The sequence below is a fragment of the Cavia porcellus genome, unplaced genomic scaffold (assembly GCF_034190915.1).
Source record: "Cavia porcellus strain 051 isolate PalLab524CR breed Dunkin Hartley unplaced genomic scaffold, mCavPor4.1 scaffold_33, whole genome shotgun sequence".
NCBI classification, from domain to species: domain Eukaryota; kingdom Metazoa; phylum Chordata; class Mammalia; order Rodentia; family Caviidae; genus Cavia; species Cavia porcellus.
In genome coordinates, this window is record NW_026947516.1 from 12,387,460 (window position 1) to 12,414,871 (window position 27,412).

General features: G+C 43.1%; 1 protein-coding gene across 4 annotated transcripts in view; it reads right to left on the reverse strand.

Annotated features, from left to right (window-relative positions):
* Window positions 1-7,783: 7,783 nt before the first annotated feature.
* Arhgap6 (Rho GTPase activating protein 6) overlaps window positions 7,784-27,412 on the reverse strand; it is a 466,442-nt gene continuing 446,813 nt past the window's right edge. For 3 of the 4 annotated variants that reach the window (XM_063242884.1, XM_063242882.1, XM_063242885.1), the window contains 4 exons: window positions 23,218-23,315; window positions 11,961-12,235; window positions 10,280-10,360; window positions 7,784-9,796 (listed from right to left, as the gene is read on the reverse strand). In XM_063242884.1, the coding sequence (XP_063098954.1) occupies window positions 9,135-9,796; window positions 10,280-10,360; window positions 11,961-12,235; window positions 23,218-23,315 (1,116 nt within the window). In that variant the 3' untranslated portion in view covers window positions 7,784-9,134. The remainder of the gene's footprint in view (window positions 9,797-10,279; window positions 10,361-11,960; window positions 12,236-23,217; window positions 23,316-27,412) is intronic. The other variant, XM_063242883.1, reaches the window with a different exon arrangement.

Sequence of the window (27,412 nt, forward strand, 5' to 3'; positions counted from 1 at the left end):
TCTACTTGACAAAAATAAAGATTAGCATTAAGCTCCTGAGCTTCCTGATCTAAAATGAAGCCATGTAAATGTGGAAGCCAAGTCCTTATATAGTCAGGAATGATTAAGAATGGGCCTGGGAAATATTTTTACAAATCCAGAGTAATTCTTTGTTTACTGCCTTTTAGTTTCTTAAATATTCTGTTAAAAAAATGAGCCAGAGTTGTAGATAAAGCACCACGAATGTGGTTCATGTAAGGACAGAGTGACACTGTGGATCCAAAGCACCCAGAAAAGCAAGCAACCTTGGCTTTCTGTGAGAAAATCAGCAAATGGTTTTTATGTGCTTTCAGTTAAAACGCAACTAGTAACCATTGTATGTTTTAATTTCAGCTGGGTTTTTAAAGTACAATTGTTCGGGCAGAGTTTTGTATTAGCATCATTTGGAATCCTGCTGCCTTTCCCTCTTCTCCTTTTTTGGTTTTCCTTAGCAAGGTGCTTCTCAAATTTAAGTCTTATTAAAGCAGATGACTGTGCCCTGGCCCAGAGTTCCCGATGCTGTAGGCCCAGGGTGGCTGAGAATTTGCCTTGTAAGGAGTTGCCAGGAGATGCAGATGCCACAGGTCTTGGGGACCGGGATTTGAACCTCCCTTTCACTGGGTATCCCATGGGCCCTTTCAGCTTCCACCACCCCCGTCTTCACATGCTCACATAGCCATGGGTCAGTGCTCCGAGCAGATATGAAAGCAAATGCCCTTTTCCTGCTTTGCTTATTCCCCATTTCTTCTCTGAATTTCCCCATCTCACCTCAGTCCTGAGCATGGCATACTTTTACCATGTTTTGTCTTAATAACAAAAACTTTGGAAAGTTTATCTCCCACGACTTCTGGAATTGATGACACGGAGCAGAATGACAACAGAATGAAGACAAAAGTCTCCCCCACTCGCAACTAGTTCACAGAAAACACCTGTACTGTGTACTGCTTCTATGTGAATTGTTGCAAAAGGAAAATGCGCTGGTGGTAGCTGTTCCCATGAACAGGACTTGACCTTTGCTCACCTTATTAGTCTGCCAGGGTGGCAGTAACCAAGTGCCACAGATGAAAGCCAAAAGTCCAAGATGAGGATGACATCATGGCCACACTCCAGCTGAAGGCTCTTGGGGAGGATCTGTTCCAAGTTTTTCTGCTCACTCCTGGTATGTCTTTGGTCTAAGGCCATATAATGTGTGCATGTCTATCTTTGCCCTTTTTTATTAGGATACCAGTTGTATTGAATTATTCTCCCTGCCCCCAGCATCTTCTTGATGGAAAATCTGCAAAGACCCTATTTCCATATTCACAGGCACTGGAGTTTGGGACTTGAACCTATTTGTAGGGGTGAAGGGTGGAAGCCAAGACAATTCAACCTCTCGCAAAACTCAACCTTTGTGCAATGGCTGTGAAAAACTCCCAGCCCAGCTCATCCTTCTTGTAGACACCTTCTTGTAGACAAAGTGCCATCATTGCTGAATTGCTCCACTGCTCACCTGCCACTTTGCTCCACTGTGACATCATGAACCAGGGCTGCTTTGCTCCCTGGGAAGGTGTCAACTTCTGCCAGCTTTGTTGTGCTCATGGCCGCGGCACCTTTGGTGCCTTCAGACAGGATGCACAGTTCATGCATGCTTCGGATGCAAGTCTTGGTGAGAGGTGAGAGGGAGGGCAGGACTCACCAGCAGCCTGAGGAAAAGGACCAGATGGCTCATCTGCCATCTGTGATTTGACACTTGGCTCTGAGTATTGATTTACCAGGTTTCCTTGCTGCACAAAGCAGCCTGTTTCTAATTCTGTCCTTAATTTTTGTACAAACAAAAAACAGGTTTGCCCTCTCCCTTGGTGGACATCTGAGGGTCCTGTCCTCCCATTTCAACGTTGGTCCAACATTGATACCAAGCGAGGTCTCACTACCCAATGCCCAGCTGTTAGCAGAAAGTCTTATCCAAGGCCTGCCTACAGGTAGGTGGGAGGCTCAGCTCTGGCCGAGGGATTAAAGCAGCCAGCCCAGTATAAGGGGAAGCAAGGGCCCGGCTGTTTGTAGCTGGGAGTTGTGAAGGAGTGTGCACCTAGTTGGCCAGCTCAGGTGGAACTTGTGGATAATTCTGGATGGTCCTGCAAAGGTTGACAGCACCCTTGCTTCTCTCCTCTAGATCTGTAAAGCCCTGTTCTCCCTCAGCCCTGATCTCCATCCTGTTCTGAATGCTTTTGTTTTACAAGCCTATCAAGCTCATTTTAGATCCGATCCTCAGGCTCTGCTCCAGTAACCTGGAAAAGCAGCTTCAGAAGTGTTTAGGAGAAGGAAAGTTGTGGCTTTAGGATTCTGTTTTCGCATGACATTTGGATCTTGGAATTATATGAGTGTCTTGTTCTGTTCAGGCTGTTATAACGAAACACCATGACCTGGGGATCTTCACAGATACTGATTAGTCACAGTTCTAAAGGCAGGAAGCTTGAGATCGGTTTGGCAGATTTGGCGTCCTCTGAGGGCTCTGCCTAATGGACAGTGCTGCTCTCTGTGTCCTTGCATGGAGGAAGGAGTGAAGGAGCTGCAAAGATCTGTTTTATAAGAACAAAAACCCCATGTTTCCATGCTCAGGACCTAGTCACCTCTCCAGAGGCCCCACATCCTGTCTCTCAGAGCATAGCAGCAAGAGAACCACTTGTTAAAATTCAATACCGAAGAAATTGTCTCAAATAAGAAGACTAAAAATAAGATGGCAGAGACAGAAAGAGAAGTGCATGGAAGGTGATCAGTGGAGTGAGTTTTGTATATCAGAAACATCCCCCTCTGGGATGGAACCAGGGGTAATTTTATGTGAGTTCACATTTGGAGATTATATTCAGCTGGGAAAGTTTGTGGAAGAGTCAAGGATGTGTGTTTCTACTCAAGACTTGCCTACCTCATTTGTAGGGTTCAGTGAAAAATGAAAACAGAATTGAAAAGAATGAACATTTCAAGACAGCATTAGCAGCACAAAAACTTAAGTAGCTCCAGGGCAGCATGCCAGAAAGCTGACCCTGATCGCAAGTGTAACATCTTTAATCTCTGCCAAGTCCTCCCAGGGATGTCAGCTCCGCTGCCCCAAACTCTCTTTCCTGTGGAAATGTCTCCCTTTAGAATGAAGGCACCACTTTGTGCTATGATTGACATTCTGACTTTTCACTTGGGGACAGATGCGTCGATGGATGAAAGGATTTGTCTACTAACTCATAGGTTCAATGGTGTGTGGATTACCTACGAGGGAGCAGTCACTGGATTGTTTGCTGGATTCCTGGAACTTAGCAGTATCTGCTACATTTCTCACAGTACTGTTCACATGACTGACCATTTTCTTACCAGAACTATCTGTGAAGGTGGATTCTAAACTCATCTTTGCTCTTTCTGCAATGGGCTTATTGGCAGCCGGTGTGGCCCTGCTAAATATTGATCCAATAGATTAATGGATGAAGCCATCAGCCAATCATCTGATTTAATGAAGTCATCAGATGGCTTTTATAGCTGTTTGAAGCAAAAAAAAAATCTGGAGACAATGCTGGACTCTAATTATATTATTAATAAATATATAAATGGATATAATTATTAATTGTGATTCAATTCAACTCTTCTCTTTGGGCCTTTATTGATTTTAGCTTCCATTTTCCTTACCTCTGTGAGGATACCGGTAGTCCTGAAGCCACAGATTATCCCAGAGGCAGAGAGAAGCTCTTCCCCTTCCCAAATGACCCTTGTCCTCTGAGAGAGAGACCAAGGGCTGTGATACGCTGACTCCATTTTCCAAACAGCAGGTGGCACAGTTGAGTAGCTTGTGACACATCCTGGTTCTGCTCTTTTCCAGCTGAGCAACCTTAGGCAACTCACGTGATCTCTCTGAATCTATGGTGTCCTCTAGAAAATGAGGAGTTAAATGAGAATGTGGGAAAACCAACTTGGATCTAAAGTTGCTCAAAAACTTTAGCCAGTAGTGCCTGCATTTCATGGCAGAAGTACCCAAATTTTGTTTCTAAAATCATCTCACGTGGGGCATTATAGACACTGTGATCTATGTGTTAGGGGGTGGCTGTGCCCCAAGTATTTTGTCAGATGCCCCTAGGAATTCAGTCTTAGCATGTCCCTGCCATTCTAAGAAAACAGAGCCAGTGAGTTCAAGTACCTAGCCAGTGGTCACACAGTAACTCAATGGAGAGAGGAGGACACAGCGCCTGTCATTTCTGACTTTGAAGCCACCTTGAAACTTCATTGTTTTTATTCCAGTCATCAGCACAGGACACAGGTGACCTGTCTTTGTAGAGGGGCACAGGCTGAAAGGCACTGACTCTGCTCGCCTCCTGCTCTTCCTCACCTGTCTCCTGTTTTTGAAAGCTGTTATTTCAGAAAGCACACCCCTACTTCTCCATTTGCCTGCAGGCTGATGAGTTTGTACTTTTTCTCCACTCACTGCACAATAAGTTGCTTGATCATATTTACATGCTTATGTGTGGCAAATTTTTATCAAGTGCCAAAGGATGTCAGGTGTCTACTGGTCAAGGAGTACAAAAAATAAGACTTGGTCTCCACTGTCAAGAACACAGTGGAAACAACCTCCGGATAAAAACGTAAAACACTAATAATAACATAAGGAAACACTTGCTAACATGGCCACAATCATGTGCAAAGGACTAGAAGAAGCTGTGAATCATTGTGTTGGCAGAAAACAAAGAATTGCAACTGATTCTGCAAGAAAACATCAGCTGATTGAATAAGAACAGCAGGAAGGGCATTTAAAGCCCATAAAATAGAAATACAAAATTGGTTTATTTGTGAGGGAAATTCTCCTCTGGCACATGGCAGAGTACGGAGTGCTATATTGGGGAGAGATAGGGGAGACTGGATTGTGGAGTGTGTTCTGTCTCCTTGGAGTATTTAGCCAGAGGGACAGGAGGGCCTTGCTGGTTTTCACACAGTGACTGCTTCTGATGTGTACTTCGGAGCTCTGAGCCTAGTGGTACCGCGGAGAGAGGCGAGGGCAGAGATTCCGGGCTGCTCCAGTGCTCCAAGATGGAGGGCACAAGGGCCAGAATAAGACAATGGGGAGGGACAAAGAAGAGACACGTCCTCCAGAGCAACAAGAGGTTTGGGACCTCAGGCAAGGCTTCGGGTGACAATAGGGAGAGACACCTGCACGAAGAGGTGAGCGGTGGCCAATGGGGACATGTTCTGTGGAATAGTCAAGGCACACAGTTAGTTCTTCAGGACTATTGAGGCACTGTGGGACAATCAGTGAGTGTGTCAAACAGGTTCCTTGGGAACAAATAAGCTATCGAGGCTGGAGATTAGGGTTGCCAAATTAGCAAATAGATTTTCAGTGCTATCTGAATGTCAGATAACAAAGAATCTCTTCTTAAAATAAAGATGCCCCATGCAACATATTAGGCCATGCATCATTTTAAATGAATGTGTCTCAGCACCCAATCCACTGTTGGTCTGGCATTCAAATCAAACTGGGTGTCCCATATCTTATTTGATGACCCTACTTTAGAGGTGCCAAGGTCAGTTCCCTGTGTCCTCTGCCCTGTTCTCAACCCGCCAGGTCATAGCAGGGCCTGTGCCTGGGGCATGTAGCTTTTATTACTAAACCCAGGATGTTCCCAGGCAAACTGGGATGAGTTGATGGCCCTGGAACAGTGGTGGTGAACCTTTTAGAGTTTCCAAGCTTAACAAACAGCCCCCTGAAGCTCACATGCAATAGGTTTGCACTCACTGCTTTATGCTGAACAGATGCTGCTTGCATTGAATTCAGAAAACATTCTGGCTCTCTGCACCTTGGTGAATTGAGGGCCACCCCAGGCTAGGGATCTGCATCCCCAGAGACCCCAGTCTACACTTCGGTATCTCCAGGTTACAATCTGTCACCTTGGCTATGCCCAAGAATTCCAACCTCTATTGGAACTTCCCTTTGGTTTGTAATTTTTCCCCCTTGAAGTTGACTTGCTGCTGATTTAGTCTTGTTTTAAAATTCTGTCTGGTCAGGGCATCCTGTTTTAATCTCTGTGTGACTCTACTTCAGTCATTTCTCAGTTCAGTAGACTGCCTCCTGCAGTTTGCTTATCAGACTGACATACACGTCACAGGCCCAGACTTTGTTCGGATATCTCTTTATATTTAATCTCAGCACTATTTCTCTGCCAAGCAGATGTGTATTAAAATGTGCATAAGAAAAGGAACAAGCTGGGTTTATTTAGAAATTTCCTCAATTTGCACACATTCCATTGGTCTAAGAGATTTTCTTTTTCTTTAAAAACCCACAACAAACATATGTTAATAGCTACTTAGAGGGATCAAGACAAAAGCATATTTGACCGTTTCTGCCATCACCACTCTGGCCCCATTTCCAGACACACAAAAACAGTGATTGAGTATTCATAGGCACGGAACCATCTGTGGCGTGTTGCAGCTTTTTTTCTTGCTTGTAGAATCTCTTTTTTGCTCATAAGGAAGGAGTGATTTGAACAGCCTGGGAAAGGGAGTTTGTCCAACTTGAAAGAGTTTGACTTTTATTTGTTGCTTCTCTCAGGTATTATATCACATGCAATATGTTGCTAGCAATGACCCCAATTTCTACTCAGGTCTTTGGATCTCAAGTGCATTCTAAAGACAGCTTGTTTTCAGTATGATAAAGGCATCCAAGAATCAAGGTTTTGCTTACTAAGCCAAAGATACAGCCACAGGGCTTAACTGTGCACAGAGAAAGTGAAAGTGAGTATTGAGATGTATACCAAGGATATTCTGAATCTGTTTCCTAGATGGTCTCTTTTATACCTATTAACAGATGGACATATCTTTTGTTACCTTTTTGACTGATACTAACCTCATGGACATTTGATCTCAAAGGCTGTTTTGTTTGGTTTATCTTTTTTGGAAAACTAGGACCATGACATCAAAGACATACAGCAATGAGGTCCCATCTATCAGGTAATATAGTCTAGGAGGAAGTGAAAAAATTGGTCAGATTCAAAACAAGAAAACACCCGAGTAAGGTGAAAGTTGGTTGCACACAAAAGCCACCTGCAATCTACAATCAAATAGCATTTGCTCGGGGTCCTGTGTCCAACTGCCGACCGAGGGCAGGCAGCCAGAAGGAAGGCAATCCGAGACAGTAGCAGAAGTGCTGGACTCAGGGGCAGAGCCTGAGGATAGCTCATCCAGTCCCCAAATGTGAAAAATGACAGGCAACTTTTAGGTCTCATTATTTTGGCACTGAAGCAAAGTAGGCATCTAAGCCCATCCAGTGAGATCCTGAGTTTCAGTCATTAGAAAACAACGTTATGTCCAACAATTCAGGAAATAAGCCTTCTTTGCAACTGATAATTACACATTTCTAAGTGCTTTGATGCTACTGAGCTGATATCTCCAAGGAATCTGACTTTTTAAAAATTAGCTTTGTATCCAGGCATGGTGTAATCCCAGCATCGGGAAGGCTGAAGCAACAGGATCCTTGTGAGTTCAAGGCCAGCCTGACTATATAGATAGACTCTGGCTCAAAAAAAAAAAAAAAAAAAAATACTAGCTCTTTAGCTAAATATAGATATGCATAGAGTTCTATTGTTTATCACGCCTGGACTTGTGGGTAGTAAACATGGCTGGCATGGAATGTGAGTTCATTCATTAGATTTAATTCAGGGAACAAACAGCTGAGGATTTAGCTCAGTGGTGTAAGTGCCTGCCTGGCAAGTGTGAGGTCATGAGTTCAATCCCCTTTATAAAAAAAAAAGGAGAAATCAGAGAACAATGCTTTTTTCTTAATATTTTATTCATCATGGCACAAGATAGAACTTTAAGAAACACCACTGAAAATTTTATCACCAACATGAAAATTAAGAGTAGCACATTTTATAAAAAATTTTCTTTTTCTATATTACACTTTCCCTTCTGAAATGAAAAAAAAAAATTCAAAATACTGAGGCAAAACTGTCACCTGTTGGTCACAGGAGCTTTTGTGGCTGAAAAACTTCAATCTACTGACATATGTATGGTAGGAACACTTTTACAATACACATAAAATTACGAAGAAAACATTTCCTCAGTCTTTGGCACAATGTAAGGACAAAACTGCAGTTTTTCTCTCCCACAATATGATTTACTTTACGAAAAAGAATGGTACTCAATTTGGTTAATATTGATTGCAGAGCCAAAGGAAAAATCGCATTCTGTAATTCGAATGGTCTGTTTAGATTCTTAAACACTTTATTAGCTGGATTCCAGTTTGTGGTTTTGAAAAATACATAAAAGTTGTACACTATAAATATATATTATATATGGCCTATATAAAATTGAATTTGACCTAAAATGGGATGAACAAATTAATTATTCTTTGTTATGCACGGCTTTACTCTCTTTTGATTAACTGAATCCTTTCTGAACATGTTCCAAAAATATATTTCTTTGTGTATCAAATTGAACATTTTCCTTAAAACTTACTCAATATGAAAAAGCATTCAGTGATTATAACTTCTGTATCTCACTACTATATAAAAATATGGCTTCTCTTACTCTGTTTTGTTTGGTTAGTGTTTTTCTTATGCATTGAAGAAAGGGCTGTCCCCAGGTAAGAAGCTATGTCAAAAGCACAGAAACCAGCTTGTGCATATTCTAGAACACTCTATAGAATCTCGTTGCTTAATATAGCTCATGGTGTAATATAAGTGAAGTGATTTTTTTAAAAAAAAGTTGTTCCTTTTTTCTCTGTGAATATATCATTTCGATTATCATACATTATCTATTACAGAATATACAATATTCAAAACTGAAGACACATAAATACAATTAAGCTATACTAAAGCAAGAGTTTTGTCTTATACAGAGCCAAGGTGGGGTGTTTTCCGATGGGATCTTGTCACCTGTTTGGAATTTGTCCTAAGGCTGGCTACGCAATGGAACCCTATCATAAATGGTGAGGGGATGAGTGCTCTGCCTCGGGAGAAGTGGACTCAGTTTCTCTTGTGGTGCTTTTGTAACACGTGAAAGGAGGGAAGGGAGGACGTGTCCAATGTCCAGCAGCACCTGTGGCCGGCTGGACGGAAGGGGACAGAAGAAGGGACTTCTGAGAGGGCGCGGGCTCCTGCTGGCTGCAGTGGGTGGGCTCACACCAGAGTCTCCGGGAGGGCGTCGGGGTTTTCAGTGGACAGGAGCTCCCAGATCTGCCACCGCTCTCGCTGCCAGTCGAGCCAGCTGGCTTCCCCCAAGTTCTGGCCGCTCTGCTCGCTGCTCAGTTTTCTGGGCGCGGCCCGAGGCTCCCGCTCGGCGGACGGGCCCCCCTGGTCCGAGGCCGATCCGGAGCCTTCCTCTGGCCTCTGCAGCCGCCACAAGGGCGGCTCCGGGGGCTTCCCCGGGCCCGGGTAGGGCGGCGGGGGCCTGCGATCATCCCTGCCGCCCTCCCGAGGTCTCTGGGCCCCAGGCCGGGGCCGGCCGGGCAGCCACGCCCCGTCGCGCTCGGCCTCTGCCTCGGCGAGGTCCTCGGTGCTGCTCAGGGTCAGGTAGGGCTCGGACCTGGCCGCTGGCCGCCCCCCTGGCCCGCCGCCACCCGCTTGAATGTGGGGGGTGCTGCAGACCCGCGACACCGGAACGTGCACGCTGCAGGGCGCCACCGTGGCCGCCGTCTGAGTCCTGCGAATGACCTGAGTGCCTCTATCCAGCTCTGCAGGGCTCCCTTGCCACCGGGGCCAGTTCAGGGACAGGTTCCCTTGAGAAAGGGAACAGGGCCCTGGTCGGAGGGAGCTGCTTTCAAAAATGTCGCCATAGGAACCTGAGAGCAAAAAAGGCAAGAACTGGGATTAGTTTGCCCTTGAGGATTAGAGTCTTGTGACTTGCTTCCCACTGAGGACTTCTACAACTGAAGAAGTACAGTACCTACTTAGGGGCTGCTCCTTAACCCCCCCCCCCCAACACCACATTTCCTAGCAAAAGAAATGACAGATGCTTTTTAATTATGGGCACAATTTGTGCTGCATTCAAACATATGTTTAGACTCTGACAGGTCAGCTGAGTTGTCACACTGAATAAAACAGCTTTGTCACCAATTTATATTTCAGGAAAGAAATGGAGTGAAATAGAGTCCAAGATTGGCATATTAGTGTAGAAAAACAAAAGATAGTTTACCCTTCCCATCCCCAGTTGCAGTATTTTCCAAATAATAACTTGACAAGCATGTTAAGATGATCATAACAAGGCAAAAACTACAGAAAATTAATTTGCAAAACAGCAGTGAAGTTTTCAAGTGAAACTCTACCTGTCATTCCTGGGTCTTTGGATCCACTTTTTAATGTTGAATGCCAAGTTCCCCAGATATTGAAAGGTTCCTCTGACATATCTAGAAAAGAGAGTATGAAAAGATGTCAACACAAAATGGAATTTTAAGGGAAAAATGACCTACAATATTTGAATGACATCTCTTCTGTGCAAAAGTCTTTGAGATTGCATTACAACATACACTTCAAACCTGCTTTTTCAGGAGGCCTATTTTATTCAGAATTTACCAAAAAGCTTTTTCTAAATCACGGTTGGGGTAGACAACATAAGGGTCCCCAAAGATACCTGTATCACCATCTCTACAACCTATAATAATGTTATTTTAAAATCAAGAAGGATTTTTCAGATGTAATTGAATTTTGGTTCTTGGCACGAGCTGATCTCGCCACAGGCCTCAGGCTAGGCCCGTACAAGGGTCCATCTAGGAGGCAGGCAGGAGGAAGAAGCTGCTCCACCGGTGCCTTCAAAGATGAAGGAAGGAGCAAAAAGGGAAGGAATACAGAAGCCCCTAGAAAGTGGCAAAAGGCAAGGAGGCAGGTTGTTCCCTAGAGTTTCCAGAAAAGAAGACAGCCTTGCAGACATATTGGAAACTTCGGCCCTGCAGAACTCTAAGACAGGAAACTTGTGTGTTTTAGGCCACCAAGTTTGTGCGGGTTCATGACACCGGTAGGAGCAAACTCATGTAAAGGCCACCAGTAGCCTCGCGGTCTTCAACTACATTAACATGGGAGACAAACAGCAGCAATAGGTTTTGAACTGTGCTCAGGAGCACTCTGCTAGTGGCACGCATAGATGCATTGCTGCCTCTGCTCCTTCGTCGGTCTCCCCTCAGTCTGTGCATCAAGAGCTGTGGAGGAAGATGCCATGCTGAGCATTTCCACCAGCTACTTCCCTCCCTCTTACTCCCCATGGTGAGGTGAGATGATAGCTACCTGGTGCCCCATGGAAGCTCCCCCTCATTGTCTCTCTGACTCCCTGGAGCTCCAAGGACAGAGGAGCCACTAGGGGAAGGAGAGGTGGGAAACCTAGCCTGGGTAACAGACTAAGCACTGCCTACAGGGCTTTTCCTGGATTAGTCCATTTATCTCAGTGATTCGGCCAGTGTCATCACTCATAGTTTCCACAGCAGCGGGCCTGGGCCTGTGCAGAGCTCAGCTAGTCATTGGAGAACTTGCAGGTAGCAAATGGTAGACCAAGTTTCTGACTCCAAGTCCCGTGCTCTGGTCACCGGCCTCTGACACCGTCTGGTTCTGACATGCTGTCTTGTTACACAGTGAGTTCTGCTCCTTCTTTTATAGGAAAGTAACAGCAGTCATTGGGTGACATGTTAGACTAGCAAATATGTAGCCTCTACCCCACTACCCAGGACCCCAAATCCTGGGATCCTGATGAGAGAAGCTAGGAATATGAGTAGCTCCTCCAGGCATGTGCTCATTTCCTAGATGTCTGAGAATCAGAACATGGGCAGCAGGGACCCTCCAAGGCCTCACCCTAAACTCCACCCTTTCCTCTTCCTAGAGTAGGTGTTCAGCAAATGCTCATGAAATTACAGAAACATCGAACAAGGGGCAAACGAAGAGGAGCCCTAAAGCACCCCATACGGCTCCTCATGCAGCAAGAGAGTCACTTGGCTTGGTCAGGGCCAGCCAGGCTTCCATTACCTTTTCCAAGCCTTGGTCCAGGAGAACTTTCCCTTGACTTTGACTTTGACGACGGCAAGTGGCCCACCAGCATATACTGCTCTGGCACCTTGTAAAGCTTTTCTGAGCCCCCCGGGGCCCTGTCCTCTTGCATAGCCAGCAGGGAGCGCTCCGGTAGCACGGGGGAGTTGTTGTCATAAGGGGAGATGTCTCCACTGGAGGCCTTGTTGGAGTCTGTGGATGAATGCCTCCCTCCCAGGGAAAAGGAAACTTCCGACTGTAGCATGTCAGGGCTTCTGGCACAACGAGACAATGGCAGGAGTGTGAGCGTGTGAAACCATGAATGACCAGATTCAAATAATATGACCATTACACAAATGACAGGAGGAGAACGCATGGACACTGGGGCTGAAACAAAAAGACCCTTTGAGCAATGTTTCAACATCTCTGCATTAATTAGGGGAATGCGTTTCCCCAAAATGAACGGTAGATGGCAGCAAAACACAACAAATGTAACAAGAAAGGACACCTGAGAAGGCGGGAGGAGTAAAAATTCCACGGCAATATGAGGCCAGCAGATGGCAGTGCAACCTAACAAATGAAATTAAAACGGCAGGCAGGGCGCCAGAAGGAGATCAAAAGGATCCGTGTATCTGCCAAAGTGCAACCGGCAGAGGGCGGCGAAACGACAGATGTAACAGGAAGTGTCCGCCAAGGGAAGGACAGAAAATGAAACAGAGATGGATCCCCGTGCTCGCCAACGTGCCTCACTGAAGTGCCTCCTGGATCGAGTCCTGATTCCATTTAAAAATTGAATCCTGATGGTGGCTAGCTACTAAGGAAAAACTGGTAGCTAACTCTTTCACCTTCAATATACTCAGTCGAAATAGTTCAGATAAAACCATGGCTGACACATTACTGGAAGTTTAGTATGCCTTTATGGATAGCTTTTCTTTCTCTTCTAAATACTTAGTGTAAATAAATTTCTCTTTCCTGTGATGATGATGATGATGATGATGAAGAAGATGATGCTGATGACGGATGACGATGCCACTGGTGAGAAGGTTCCATGTGGCCCGAAACATAAGTATATGACCATCATTAAGAACCTACTGTATTTAAATACACTTCAACTGATTCTGCAAGGCACTGATGCTTTTACACACTGACATACGGTGTGCTAATTAGCATACTATTAGCATGTGCAGGAGTGAGGGAGTTGTCACAGCAACAGAAATAACAGTGAAAATGTAAATGGAACAGGAAAACAGAACTTCGGCGATATGAAAAGACTGAGAAAAATCTTACCTGGAAACATCTTTATTTTCTACCTTCCTCAAAACAGTGGCCCTGACAACATCTTAAAGGGAAATGATCAGAGGTTGGTTAGAAATCCCAGAACCTGCTCCTTTGGCCTCCCAAATTCCACTTTACTACTCTTTGCTTTCTTTTGGTTGACTATTTCAAAATAAAAATCTTTGTGGCTTTAAGAAGATAAACAGCCCTGTACAATCCCTTCCCAACCAAGCATGCAAACTAGAGGCCACATCACACTCCCAGGGGACCAAGCTTTCTCTTGGGGTTCCGGCAAGGGTTAGCACCCAGGGGAAAACATCCCAGGATCTGTAATAGGCCGTGCCTGTCACGGAGGCAGCCAGGGCTCCAGTGCTTTGCCCAGCACATTTCCTACCCACATGGAAAACATCAGTCCTTTCCTTGCCTCTCCTTTGAACTGATATCAGACAATCTAGTGGGTAGGAGCCAGGGGACAACCATGAGGACGATTTTCCAGAGCTTTAGGACGCCAATGAATTTGAAGAAAAAAGAATCAAAGGAACTTAACTATTTCTGCTGGAAAGTGTGGTGGGCTATTCAACCACTATATCTAATTAAAAGGCAAAAATCTCCCTATTTCTAGCTGAGGGAGCAGAAAACAAAACAAAATGAACACTTGTCTGTTGCCACGGGGCAGTGACTCTGGTTGAGAAAAGTTTACACACTTGAGGAAAATCGAATGTGGGCTAACACAGAGCTCAGTTCAGAATCAGGGTTCTGCGTTTGGAACAGGACTGCCAGTTGGATTAGTGGGCTAATTTCGTTTGTGTTCTCTGCTCAGGTGATAGTGCCTCAGTCATTAATGAAAATATCTTATATCTTCTCAGTAAGAATAAGTCATGGTTTTATGGCAACAATAGTAAGTACGGAAAGCCTTATTTTACGTAATGTTTTTAAAGACCACCAGGGCTACAAGTGGTTCGGTTTTACCTTCTCCTATTGAGAGAGGAAGTTTTGGGAAGGTCATATTTTAGCTCCCAGAGGCCACAACAATGATGTCGCATCTGTCTTATCTAACACACAGACGAGTGGCACGTGTCTATAATCTTAGCACTTGGGAGGCCAAGGCGGGGGGATCACTAAGAGTTCAAGGCCAGCCTGCACTACATAGTGAAACCTTGTGTCACACACACAAAAAGAAGCCCTCAGAAGAGAATACAAAATATCGCAGGTTCTATCGGGTGTTGTATGCATAAAGAAAGACATACCATGGAAAAAAGTTTCCCAGTTAAAGTACTAGGGACATTTGGCAGTCCTCTGACAACAGGTTATTTTTGCCCTATGGAACCATGAGTCATGTAATAAATCATGTATTTCTGTCTGCAGTGATTGCTGTGAGGCTCAAAAGAAATACAGCGCCACTTGAGTTGGTGTAGAGCAGCTTGGCCTGTGTGTGTTTTGCATACATTTTATCATTATTTCTGTTGTTTTCCTTCTCCCAACTCCTCAAATTACTTACTGTGCTACTATCCCATTTTATGGTTTTATAGTTCCTTCAGAAAAGTGATTTTGGACTGATGTACAGACAGGGAAAATCATACTTACATTAACTGTTGGGGAAGGGTGCAGGAAAAGCAATATGCCTCATGAGAGCGTTTGCTTTGGTGAAAACAAAACAAGGACAATGACAACAATCAGGAAAGTAACTGGAGTTGCTTCAGCAATTCCTTCTCTATGGTCATAGATCTTACAGGAGCCCATCAAGTAGAGCAAGTGAGCAAGAGGCAGAAGGCCATTGTCCCTTCCCCTTTTTCTTTGAGTTGTTTCTGCAAAAGTTCATTTAAGGGTTGTGAGATGAGAAAGTGATTCCCTGTGGTAGTATCAGTGGAGAACTTGTTGGAGATCTAAAACTCCGGACTTTCACTCTGGACTCACTGGCAGGACTGGCTACCTCCTTTGCAAAGCCCAGTACAAAATGAGCATGCAGGGCACCATGCTACAAAAGAGATGAGGAATTTCAAGATTGCAACAGGAGATTGGGAAATGAAGTATGGGTCTCTTCCGAATGTGAGGTTGCAGCCCAGGAAGCCAGCTCTGTGTACTGGAAGGGGAACTCTTTGGTGGGGCCAATGAATGTTCCCACAAGGGCTACAGGTGACTCCAATGTATGAAAAGGTTTGAGCATCTCTGCAAACCAAACTTTCCTTCCCTTCCTCAAATCAGAGATGTGACAGAAGGCTAAGAGTCTGCGAAGAGCCAGAGCAGGAGGAAAAGCACAGGCAATAGCCCAAATTGCAGTACTGAATGCAATGGGAGCGAATATGGTGGTCTGGACCTTAGGGTGGCTGGGGCCCAAGCTGAGGGAAAGAGGGCAGGTGTGTACATCACAGCCACTTCTGGACCTCTTCTGTCTGCCACAAGCAAGATGCAGACAATGAAATGTAGTCTGCTTGTGGATCAGAACATAGTGAGGCATGGGAGAAGGCAGGAGAGGCCATGTTGGCCTTGTGCTTCTAGTTCAGTTTCCTAAGTCAAGCACCAAAGACGTTGTAGCTAGGGGTTCAAATGGAACAGAAACAGGGGGAGGTGGCTGGAGCTGCTCTCCAGAGTCAGAGGTGGACGAGTTGTCTTACAGTAGACACAGATCATGAACTCCCTCAGGGTGGCTGAGGTCACAGCCAGGGATATCTAAAGAGAGGGCCATCTCATGAGAGACAATGACTTTCTTTTGTAGCCCCCCGTATGTCCCACTATATCCCGGCCATGGAAGGGAATATAGTGTAAGTACACATGGCAAACAGCTTGAGAAGCATACTTAGAGGAAATAACTCCTTGGCCTGTAAGAAATGGAAAAGTTTATATTTATACAGAGTTCATCATGTGACAGGCATTGGAGTCAGCTACTGTTAACAACCCTCTTCGTTCCAGATCGCAGTATGAAAATCACGAAAAGTAACAAGACTTGTAAATAACTTGTCTTTCTAGCAATAGAGGCAGTAGGGACTGGGAATCTTTCTAACATTTATTTGCTAAATAGGAATTCAGCATTATTACAAATGAATAGAAAGATAGTATAAAATATGGAGTTCATGGCCTTTTAAAAATATTTAAATGTTTCCATTTCTGTCATTTTATTTTCTCAGTAGAGATCAGAAAGTGGCAGCTGAATTCACATAAGAACCCATTCCAGAGAACTGTCAAATTGAGAAGACCACACTACCCTTTGGGGATCTGTGGGGAAAAAATGAGGCAAGCAGCTACAAGTTTCTTCTCTCAGATTTGCCTTGGGGATAACCCACTCTAAGAAGTCAGTTTTGACTTGAGGGTCTTAAGTCAAGGCATTAAAATATTCATGTATTGATTTATAGGAAATGTTTACTCTCACCAGTGATGTAGTAGATGAGGATGCTCTAGAGTGTGTCTTTCTATGCCTTGTGCTTTACTAGAATGCTGGATGGGTGGGTTGTCAGCATGGGTTTGGGTCCCAGAGCACATAAAGGCTTCTCTTTCTGGTCTCAATGGGGTTGAGGGTGGTAGTGTTGGGTGGGTGAGTTGCCAGGCAACATGAGTTTGCCTCTGTGTGCAGATGGAGGGATTTCTCTGTAGATCCCCAATTCCCCGAACCATCCTCTGCACCCATGGTCAGTCTCAGCTAACCAACAAGCATGGGATGGGCATGGAGAGCAAAGCACTTCCTCACCCTCCGCTGGTCCCTCCATGTCAGGGTGTAAACACGCTGGCAGGGCACTGGGGGCAGGCCTGCACGGCAGCCGGAAACACAGAACTTGCTCTGTAGATAGACGGAAAACTCCGTTCAATCACCGGATATGGCCATTGCAGACCTTTGCTGGGCTATCTCAGCGAGAAACACTCTTAGAGATTTCAAATGTGTGTTGTCCTCATCCTTGGCTCAGTTGTTCAACTGATAAACTTCAGTCTATTGGAATGCAATGCTCATAACCATCTTAGGCACTGTTAATTGTAGTACGAAAGGAATCCACTGCCAGCGCAGCTCTGGAATTATGGAGGATTTTCACATTAATCATGCTCAAGTCTGCAAAGCCTCCCTTATGCAGTCTTAGGGAAAAACACCCCTTTCCCAAGAAGAGCTGAAATGGATGGAAGGTCCCCACTGGAGGATGCAGCTGGCAACCTGCAGCCCAGGAGCCATTTCTCTGCTCATTTTTAGTCCCTTCTGTTAGCATTTATGGAGCATTTATGACAGGTGAAGATAAAGCAATACCATTTTTATTCATCTTATTTACAGTGTGCCCAATAAAACATCTTCGAATTACTGTTTTACAAATTTACAAAGAAGCTGTGAGTCACAGAGAAGATGTTAGCAGGGAGGGCGGACGTGATAAATTCTCCCTCCTCCCTGGATCGCCTTTCCTTAGAAGGAAGGCATAATTATGCTTTTTGGAATATTTCATTATGGATTTCAGTTTTACATGTAAGTCTTTCCTAATGCTTTTCAGCTGAAAGAAGTTTCTTGAGTGGATTATGTGTATGGGGTGCTTATGCTTCACCGTTTCTGGAGTGCTGGGAAGAAATGACAGGTGAAGCCACTAGCTGCTGCCAGTTCAATAATATTCTTTGCTGTTATAATGTAAGTAAAATCAGATTTCTTGTCTCTGAAAATGTCCAGATGACCTTTCCGATTTGACAAATAATAGTAAATGGAAATGAGAAATATAACTCACCTCGTATCACCCCATGGATTTGTGGAACAAGGCATTTTTGACGATACTCTTCGAAACATTAAAATGAATCGTCTATGTGATCTGTATCCAGTGAGCTAAATGTGATACCTTTAAATTACAAGAAAGCTTGCCACTCCCCAGAATGAAGAAGGTACACTTATCTGGCTAAACAAAGTGATGATTTTTTCGTGCTGAAATGCTATCTTTTGAGACAAATATATGTTTTCATTCTTGGTCCAGATTCACTGGTCACTAGTTTTTGATGATTTCAATGCAACTTGATTACGGTCCTTAACAGAATTAACAACAATGAAATCTAAAAATATGTACCTGCACGTTTGGTTCATTCATAACTGTCTTATCCTTAAATTCAGTTAATGATTTGATCCTCTTCCTAGACTAGGAAGCAGGGAAGACCCTCAGATTTGCTGAGCTGGTATTATATTTCTGGGTCATCTATAAGGTTTGCTAGAATAAAAGTACTGATGCATATTTTCTCAAAGCTACATTTAAAAATTGTAAGAACTGTTGTTGGGGCCAGTTACCATGTCACAGATGATCTGAGCACTGCTAAACTCTCCTGTGCTTTGGATTCATGAGGAATTTTCACATAAGTCACATTCATTTTGGAAAGCACCCCTTATGTCAAATTCTAGTGATCTAGTGAAGCACGTAGACAAAAAGAGAACAGTGCACCCCTCTATACACAATTTTATGTGTGGTTAAATTTCCGCTTAGAACTTTAAAGCAGTCAAAAATACTGAAATAATTAAAAGCAGGTATATTAAAACTTACAACGCACAAGTCTTACTTATACCCAAACAAACTTTCATTATTATTTGATTTCAGGCTAACCTAATTAAAAGTTATTTGAGATTGTCACTGGTCAAGAGAAACTGTCAAACCTAGCAATTGTCTTGGTTAAAATGAGCTAAGCAAAGGCGATGTGAAAACTATGTTTGATGAGTGGCTTCCATTTAAGCCACTGGCATGCATTTTACCTTTGGCGTTAGGCTCCAGTGTGACTAAGTATGGCACTGGTCTCTTAAAAAATATTGATATTTTGCTCATTGCTCATTTTGGAGATTAACTTTATTTTTGTAAAGTATTACATTTCCATTTGCTTAGTGCTGACGCTTGAGATGTTTGGCATGCCTTTAAATTTCGTGCCCGGCTAAGTGCCTCCTTTGCCTTCCCCCAGACCCAGCCCTGCTATGACTCCTTTGTTCTTTTGCAAATGCAGACATCTGACCTGCCTTGTCCTCTTCAATTAACCTCCCATCCCCATCTCCTACCTCCTCACATTCCTAAATCAAAGGCAGTGTTCTATTTTAAGTACCTTTGAAGAAAAGAGTATATAATTCTAATAAATATACCAGACAAGCGATTTTTTGAAAACTATAAATATTGCATCTTTCGTAATAAAAATCTCTTCTAATCTCCCTTTGGCATCCCGTTTTGGTTGAAGCCAAAAATTTAAGGAGACAAGTGCATGAAAAAAATGATGAATTCTCCTTACACTCCTCCAATTTTGATGTTGCATAGAGGAGAAAAACCCGAATCAAAGCAAAACATTCAGTCCCCAACTATTACTAAAATTTTGCTCTTTCTAAATAGAAATAGAATAATAGTAAATATTTTCTTGTTCTTAGTTTTACAGTCTTTAAAACCTGTTTCTTTTGCTTTCCAAATTAAATCTTTTGCAGTTTCCTCTTGGCCTCACAGGAATCTAAAGCTTTCTTTAGGTATGTGAGCTTGGGGGGCGGGGGGAGGAACCAGCCTCTTCAAGGAAAAAGAAACATCAAAGTATCTGAGGTGAATAAGGAGCTTTGCTTTTAAGCTTCTCATGCTCTAGCAACTCAGCTAGCTGAGATTTTGGGCATGCCTTGAAAAGCATTAGTAGCTTTGCTTTTAGAAACAATGGCACAACTTAAAATTGGCCATATCAATAGCTATGTGGTTATCTCATAGAAACCATGATAGTCTTTGGTAAGTAACTGAATGAACCAAATGGTAAAGTGTGAAGAGACTCAATAATACTTATTCACATTTATTAAGCATTTATTATAAATTGGACACTGTTTCAGGAAAACAATCATAGTATAAAGTTGGTGCTACTTTTATCTCCAGTCTATCGATAAAGAAACGGAGACAGAGAGACATTAATTTATGCACAATTGTAGCACTAATAACCTTGGAGTTGGGTTTTGAACTTAGGAGATCTGTCTCTAAACTTAAAGCTTGTAACCAGTGTACACAATGACATACGCACATGGCTTTGATGGATAATTGATATGCCAAGGAAGCCAGCACCATCTGGTAGCTTGGAGTACTGTAATTTACCCTCACTATAATCTGTGACTACCATCATCTCTTGTCACTTGTAACCCTACATCATTACTTCCTGACTTAAGTGCTACTTCCCAACCTGCTGTTTCATGGCCTCTTCCTACCTTCCTCATTATGTCCCCTGACAGGCAACATGTTCACTGCTATGGTCAGGACCTCATTCCCCAAATGTCCAAGCTGGTTACACTCCGATTTTCCCAGATCACTACAAATCCTTCCTCTTCTTCTTCCTTGAGATGGCACGTCACACCGCTTTCCCTTCTCTAAACTCCAAGAGGACTTATGATCTGGAACATTGTTTTGCTTCCTTTATCAACACAAAGGTAGCTTCCAAAGATCAAATAGCAGCCACCTCGAGGAGTCCCTATGTGATTGTAAATGCTGTCCATAGCACCCAGTGTGGTGGATCTGAGCCAGCAGTTCTCAGCCTTGGCTGCTCACTGGAACCATGTGAGGAGCTTTTAAAATTCTCGATACCCAGACTGCAACTCAAACAAATGCATCTGCATCTCTGGGGTTGGGGGTGGTCTTCTAGCTGTTTTTTAAGCTCCCCAGGTGATGAAAATGGACAGGTCACTCTGAGAACTGCAGACCACGGGTCCAGCACCTATCATGTTTCACTGTGAAAGTCTGACACAGCTTATAGACAAGAAAATACCTTGCTATTTTAAGTTTTCCCCACTGAAAGCTCAGAGCCAGCATCCTCAGTATTACTCAGAGCTTCCTAGAATTACACATTTTCAGACCTCCTTTCCAGGTCTACTGATACAGAAAAGAACATGGTATCAAAATCTCCTGGGCCTCTGTCCGAGCAGTGAAATTTGGGAAGCATGTTTAAGGCACACAGAGCCCACCTATAGCTTGAGAGATAAGATTCTCTCGAGTCTCAACGGGTCATTATAAATAAATGTTCTTTATTAATGCATGCACTTTTCCTTTGTGACATCTATGATCAGCCTTCAGGGCTGTTCTTTGGCCTGTATCTAGAGGAAAACCAACAAAAACCACTACTCTCTATTAAGTGATGTCAAGTGTTTTCTGTTCTCTGATAACACTCACAGCTCTCCTGCTATCCCAGAGGCCCGAACACTCACCTAAGATGTTAGCCTCAGGTCAGTTCACCTAGACCTTATAGTAGTGCTTATTACTCCCACAGGGATAGGGAACAAAAGAGGCTGGACCATCAGGCAACCTGGCATGAGCCCCACCCCGCACCCGTCTTTTCCGAACAGTAGACAAAAAAGGTTCATGTCTTACCTTGGCATTTATCTGCAAAAAGCATACTTAAAACCATGTAACAAGGATTCCTATCAGTGGGTCTTTAGAGTACAAAATGTATCTATCTAATAATGCCACACAAAAACAAAATGTTGACAAGTCAAAAATCAGTGTTTTTTTAAAGTGAATGTTTTCTAGCTTTTCCACAGGGTACCAAGGACACGTTATAAATGCAGCTTGATGAGAGAATCAGAAAGAAAAATGCTACCACGGCTTTTTTCATGCACAGAGAAAATAAATCAGTGAGTTTGTTAAAATTCTGGTGGAACATGATCTGTTGGGAAGAAAGGCTACTTGTTAGTTTGAATGAGAGCTTACTTCTTGATGACAGAAATCTAGGAAAAAACTTAAATGCAAGCCCAATATATATATTCAAAGTAATATATATATATTCATTCACTCATGGCTGTTGGGGCTTGAATTCGAGCAGAACATCTTACTTGAACTAGAATTTGGCCTGATAGTGATTGGCACAGACCTGAATTTTTAAAAGTGCATTTGCAAGGGTGATCCAATTATAAGCTCTTCCCTGCTTAGCTGGAAATAGAGTGAAGCTGAATTAGTAGGGTTATTACTGTAATGGCCTGAGACAGAAGGGGATCAAAAAATGTGGAGTCCCTTTTCATTAACTTTCTCTAAATAACATAATTGTATTAATGTCTAAAATAACTGGAAATGAACATTAATTAGTCACACTCAACATCAGTATATAAAAATAACAAGATAGTTTATTGTTTCTAAAACACACCTGAATAAGATATACTATTATTATATATAAGACTGAGAAAGAAAGAATGCTATGAATTTTAAAGATTGTAAAACCTGAGGGGAAAGGTATCTGAGAATTGTTGAAATTCAGTAGACTAAAAAGCACAACGTAAGTGATACTTTCATAAGATAACAGCAACTACTTTCCCTGTCACAAATTGAAGGTTTGGTGTCTTGGTGGTGATAACACTTCTAATTAACCATAAGATATTATCCCTTTAACTGGCTTTCCCAAATTCACAGCACCCACTTATATTCTGCCTCTGTAAGTAACTATTGGGATGAGACATAAAACCTAATTATTGTAAAAGTTTTGTACTCCTTCAGGGCAAAAATGATAGCCAAGCATACCCTACAGTGTGGCTTGCTTCTTCCTCATGGGAAATGTGGGTGACTATGGAAACCAGTGTGCATTTTCTTCCAAAGAATCCTAGTTATACATGGTGAGGCAGCCAAGAAAGGGCACGTAGCTTCAGTGAAGGCCCACTTGTGGTTTGATAATATATCATGGCCCGTGGTAAACCTGCACAAGTAAGTTACCCCAAGGCACAGTTATCAAGATTCTGGTAACTGAATCACTGAGATGCATCATACAGTCCCTTGAGCTTCTTGCCATTGATTTAGTGTTTTCCTCCCCTAGTAAATACAGTCAAAAGAACCTTAAGGCACTAAAAAAGCTGAAACCGAAACAGAAATGTCTTGTAAAGTGGTTCCTTAATTCGGTAAGTGGACTGGTAAGACCAGAGCATGTTCTGGTTAGGTGGACTGATTGGAGTTTCCAGAAAGTTGTTAAAACTCCACTTTAGCCACTCCTGCATAGAGTCATGTAAACATTTTTAATTCCTTAGGAATGGAAATTGAAATCCCCAGCATGGCTTTAGAGCGTGGAAAACTGGCATACTCACGATGATTGGGAAGCCTTCCTCCTGAGCAAATAGTCCACGACATCAGGATCGGTCTCTAACAGGCTGATCAGCACTTCGTTCTGGAGATCTGGGGGAACCTGGAGGAGCCAAGTATTGAGGCATAAATAAAATCATCCTGCAGAGAGGCAACTTTATGATATCATAAAACAGAGCTTTAAAAGTTATAAGAATGCAGAGTGATTTACTAGTTAAAACCAAACCACCACCAACCCATACAGCTGGTTTAATTCTCAGGACAAACAGGACGGTTATCAAATAATCATATTCAATTCAAAATGTCATTCCTCTTATGCCTGGAAATACAACCTGCTCATTTGAATACCTCCGTTGTGCAGACTAGATGTTCCTGGCTTTGAGAAAGCAAAGGGAAATGGTGTCCATAATTTATTGTCCAAATGGGGATACTTTCTAGAGTTCATATTTTGAATTATGCCAAGACAACAGGCAAAAATTACAACTACTTTGGGCAGTTCTGGAACATTTGATCAGTTTATTAGAAGGGCAGGCCCTGGGGCCAGAATGCTTGAATTCTTGCTCCAACACTTATTAGCTATAGGATAATCAGCCCATAGCTTATTAGGCTTATTTTTGGCAAGGCACTTTGAGAAGAAGCTAAGCTAAGTGTCAGTTTTCCCTCCTGTAAAATGGAGATAGAATGGGACAAAAATAGTGGCTGTGCTGATTAGTGACTTATTTTACATTGAGGAAACCACACTGGGTGAATGGTAAACACCCAAAAAGAAATAAAACTGCTAACACTACCTTTGCACTGGTCTCTATCATTCAGTGCCTGCCTTTAGCCTTTCCTGCTCATAGTTACAAGCCCCCATTTCCAAGTCCACTTACAAGCTTTTCTCACTTTCTAATTTCATGGGTATCCACTAGCATGTTATTAATAAGCATCACCAGATTTTCGAAGCCTAATCCACATGCAGTGCCTTAAGAGATGGCCCTCAGTCACCCATGTGGAAATCTTCTATGACAGAAGACTGAAGCCAGCTCGGGCTCATGGTTTTCTGCTCCATAGATCCCGGTAGTTCAACAAGAGGAAACTCAAGCTTTTGAAAGCAAATACATTTTCAGTCTGATTCTCTCACACATGGGCTCAGAGAGATGTTTTTTAAACCACAGGGACAAGTCTTCTGAGAATAAGTGGTTGGTGGAAGCATTTGCCTTCTGCCTCTTGCAGAGCTCAATTGCTCTTGAGCTCTGAGGAGCTGGAAACAATTTATTAATAAAAACAAGGATGAGAAAGCAAGAAAACGCTTTCCTTCTCCTCTAAATCAGTTCCTCCTACTTTATCCTGAGTCTTATTAATGGGATTTCCAAGTCCCAGTCACATAAGCTTAAACTTTTCAAGTTGTATTGCAGCCATTGTGTGTCTTCTTCTCTTCCCCTGTAGAGCCAGAAGGTCTACTTGATTTCATTTCTGTATTTCTTTCCATTCTAACAGCAGTGACCCAAGTTCAAGCCCTCATTACCCCTTTGTAGTGGTCATCTGTTGGCCATTACAAATCCCACTTCCCTCTTCTTATAGCAGTTATGTCCTAAACTCCCTCTGGAAAGCCTCAGTGCAAGAGTGAAGCGTGCATCCTAAATGAAGTTGCCTGATCAATCCATCCGAGACCATCAAGGTGACCTGAGAAATGGTCCTGGGACTCCATTAGTGGCAACACAAAGCCATGAGAAATTCTCTGAGGCTTATGAGAGAAGGGACCCAGTGTCTGGAGCCATAAGAGGTCTGATGAATGTGCTGACAAATAAGCAAATATAAAAAACGGGAATGACAGAAAAAAGCAAAGGGTAACTTGATAGCATTTGAGTCTGGGATCAAGCTATGCCTGTAGCCACAATATCTTTCGACTTTTTAGCTGTATGAGCCCCCTATTCTCTTACGTGAGTTTGAAATTACAGAGGAAAAGAAACATACATATACAATGGATCTTTGCTGTAGAAGCTTACTGACTTTTGCACTGTTTTCTTAAAAATGTGCATCAGAGTTCTTCTCCACGTGGATGCCAGAATGGTCTGATCAAGATACCCCCTTGCTTGGAATCCTTCCCATCCCCACAACTGCAAAACCCTACTTGCTCACTCTTCTCAATAAAATTTTCATGTCTTCTCTCCCGGCAGCCAGCCTCCCACCCCTCTGCCTCAGCACCACCACTGTACTGATCACCAGGGCCTTTTTCAGATTCTTCCATCCACTCATTGCATAGATCCTTGGTGAATGCTTCTTAAGTGCCAGGCACTGGATGCTGGGGACTCACAAACCAAGCAAACAAGAGTCTTTGTCTATGTAGAGTGGACAGTGAATCCAGAAACATGGGCATGAAAATACAAGGAAAGCATAGCATGGATCATGTAGAGAAACACAAGTCAAAGAAGGGCAGTCACAAATGCTGGGAGAGGTGTTGCTGAAGTCACATAGAAGCTGGCATTTTATCAGAGAACTAAAGCTAATAAGGCTGTTGTTGATAATCATTACAGACAGAAAAGAGAAGCCAGTGAAGAAGAGCGAGGAGACCAGTGAGGCTGGGAAAGAATGAGGAAGGAAAGAGGCAGGTAACAGGAGGGAGGGCCAAGTAACCAGGATCAGACAACAGAGTCCTACGGTTCATGATGAGGACTTCGGTGGGGAACCTCTGGAGATTTAGAGGAGAGGACTAATACCAACTGTCATTAGTCTGGCTGCTTAGCTAGAAGTGGATTTCAGGGAAGCCAGGGGTGAAGAAAGGTGATCGGACAGGGGTTTCTCATGGATCCGGATCTGCCATGATGATGTTGAACCAGGACGATGAGATGATGAAAAGCATTTGGATTTTGAAGTTAGTGTAGATACAGGTGATAATTTATTATATGGCTAATTTGCTGAAATGAAAGAAAGAGAATGAAAGGGAGAAAGAAGGAAAGGGAGAAAGGAAGACCAGCATTTTGGGGTCTGAGCAAATAGAAGGATGAGATTGCCACAGATATTCTCAGAGAAGCTACAGGACCAAAAGGATGAGGGGAAGTTCAAGAGTTTGACTTTTTTCTTTTTCTTTCTTTTTTTTATTGTAAAGAGGATAAAACAGATTAAAACAAATCAAAACAAACCAGTGTAAGTGATATAGGATTTCAAAACATTACAAAATCAACAATAGTTATCATGATGCCTTTTTGTCTTCAAAATAGCTGCAGATAACTTTGGACATCATAAAAATCAAACAGAACAGAACAGAATACAAACAATAACAACAAAACAATAACAACAAAACAATAAAGGACTTCAAAACAAGCCTGTAGTAAATCCAAAATTGCTACCATAATATATCTTGCTATCTTTGAAATAGCTGATCCTGCCATCAGATTTGACATAATCAGACAAAACATAAGAGAATAAAACCCAACCCAACAAAACAATAGAAATGCTACAGGACTTCCAAAACAAGACCATAGGGAATCAACAATGGCTGCCATCCTCAGAAGGTGATCCCCTCCTAGGTGCCACATTGTGTACCACTATGCTCTCAGGCTATGATCAGACCACTGGCCCTAAACCTGCAGTGTTAGTGAAACACCGGAGAACCATAGGCATCCAATTATATTTCACCTCTATCTATCATCACAGTCTGTGTTTCTCCAGATAAGCCTATCACTTATGGCAGGGCACAGGGTACTTCTGGTTTGCCACTCCATGCTCTAGAAATGCTGGGGTCTGTCTGTTCCAGTCTGGCATCAGGACTTCCAAAACAAGACCATAGGGAATCAACAATGGCTGCATTGCATTGCATTGTTTCTCAGACTGCGCTTACTTGCTGATGTGGCTTTGTTCTCTCTACCACTGGTCTGTGAATGGTGCTGAATCACAGGAAGAAGCTGGGGTCTGTCTGTTTCAGTCCACTGGTGGCCCATGCATGGCGCTGGTTTCCAGACTGGGCTTGCTTGCTGGCGTGGCTTTATTCTCTCTACCCTTGGTCAATGAATTACTTTCTTTCTTTCTTTCTTTCTTTTTTTCTTTCTTAGGCAGGGTCTGCCTATGTAGTTTAGATTGGCCTTGAATTCACTATGTAGCCTAGAGTGGCCTGAACACATAGGGATCCTCCTGCCTCAGTCTTCTGAGTTCTGGGGTTTACAGGTGTGTGTCACCATGCTGGACTATAAGAGTTTGGCTTTGAAATGGAAGTACTGAGAG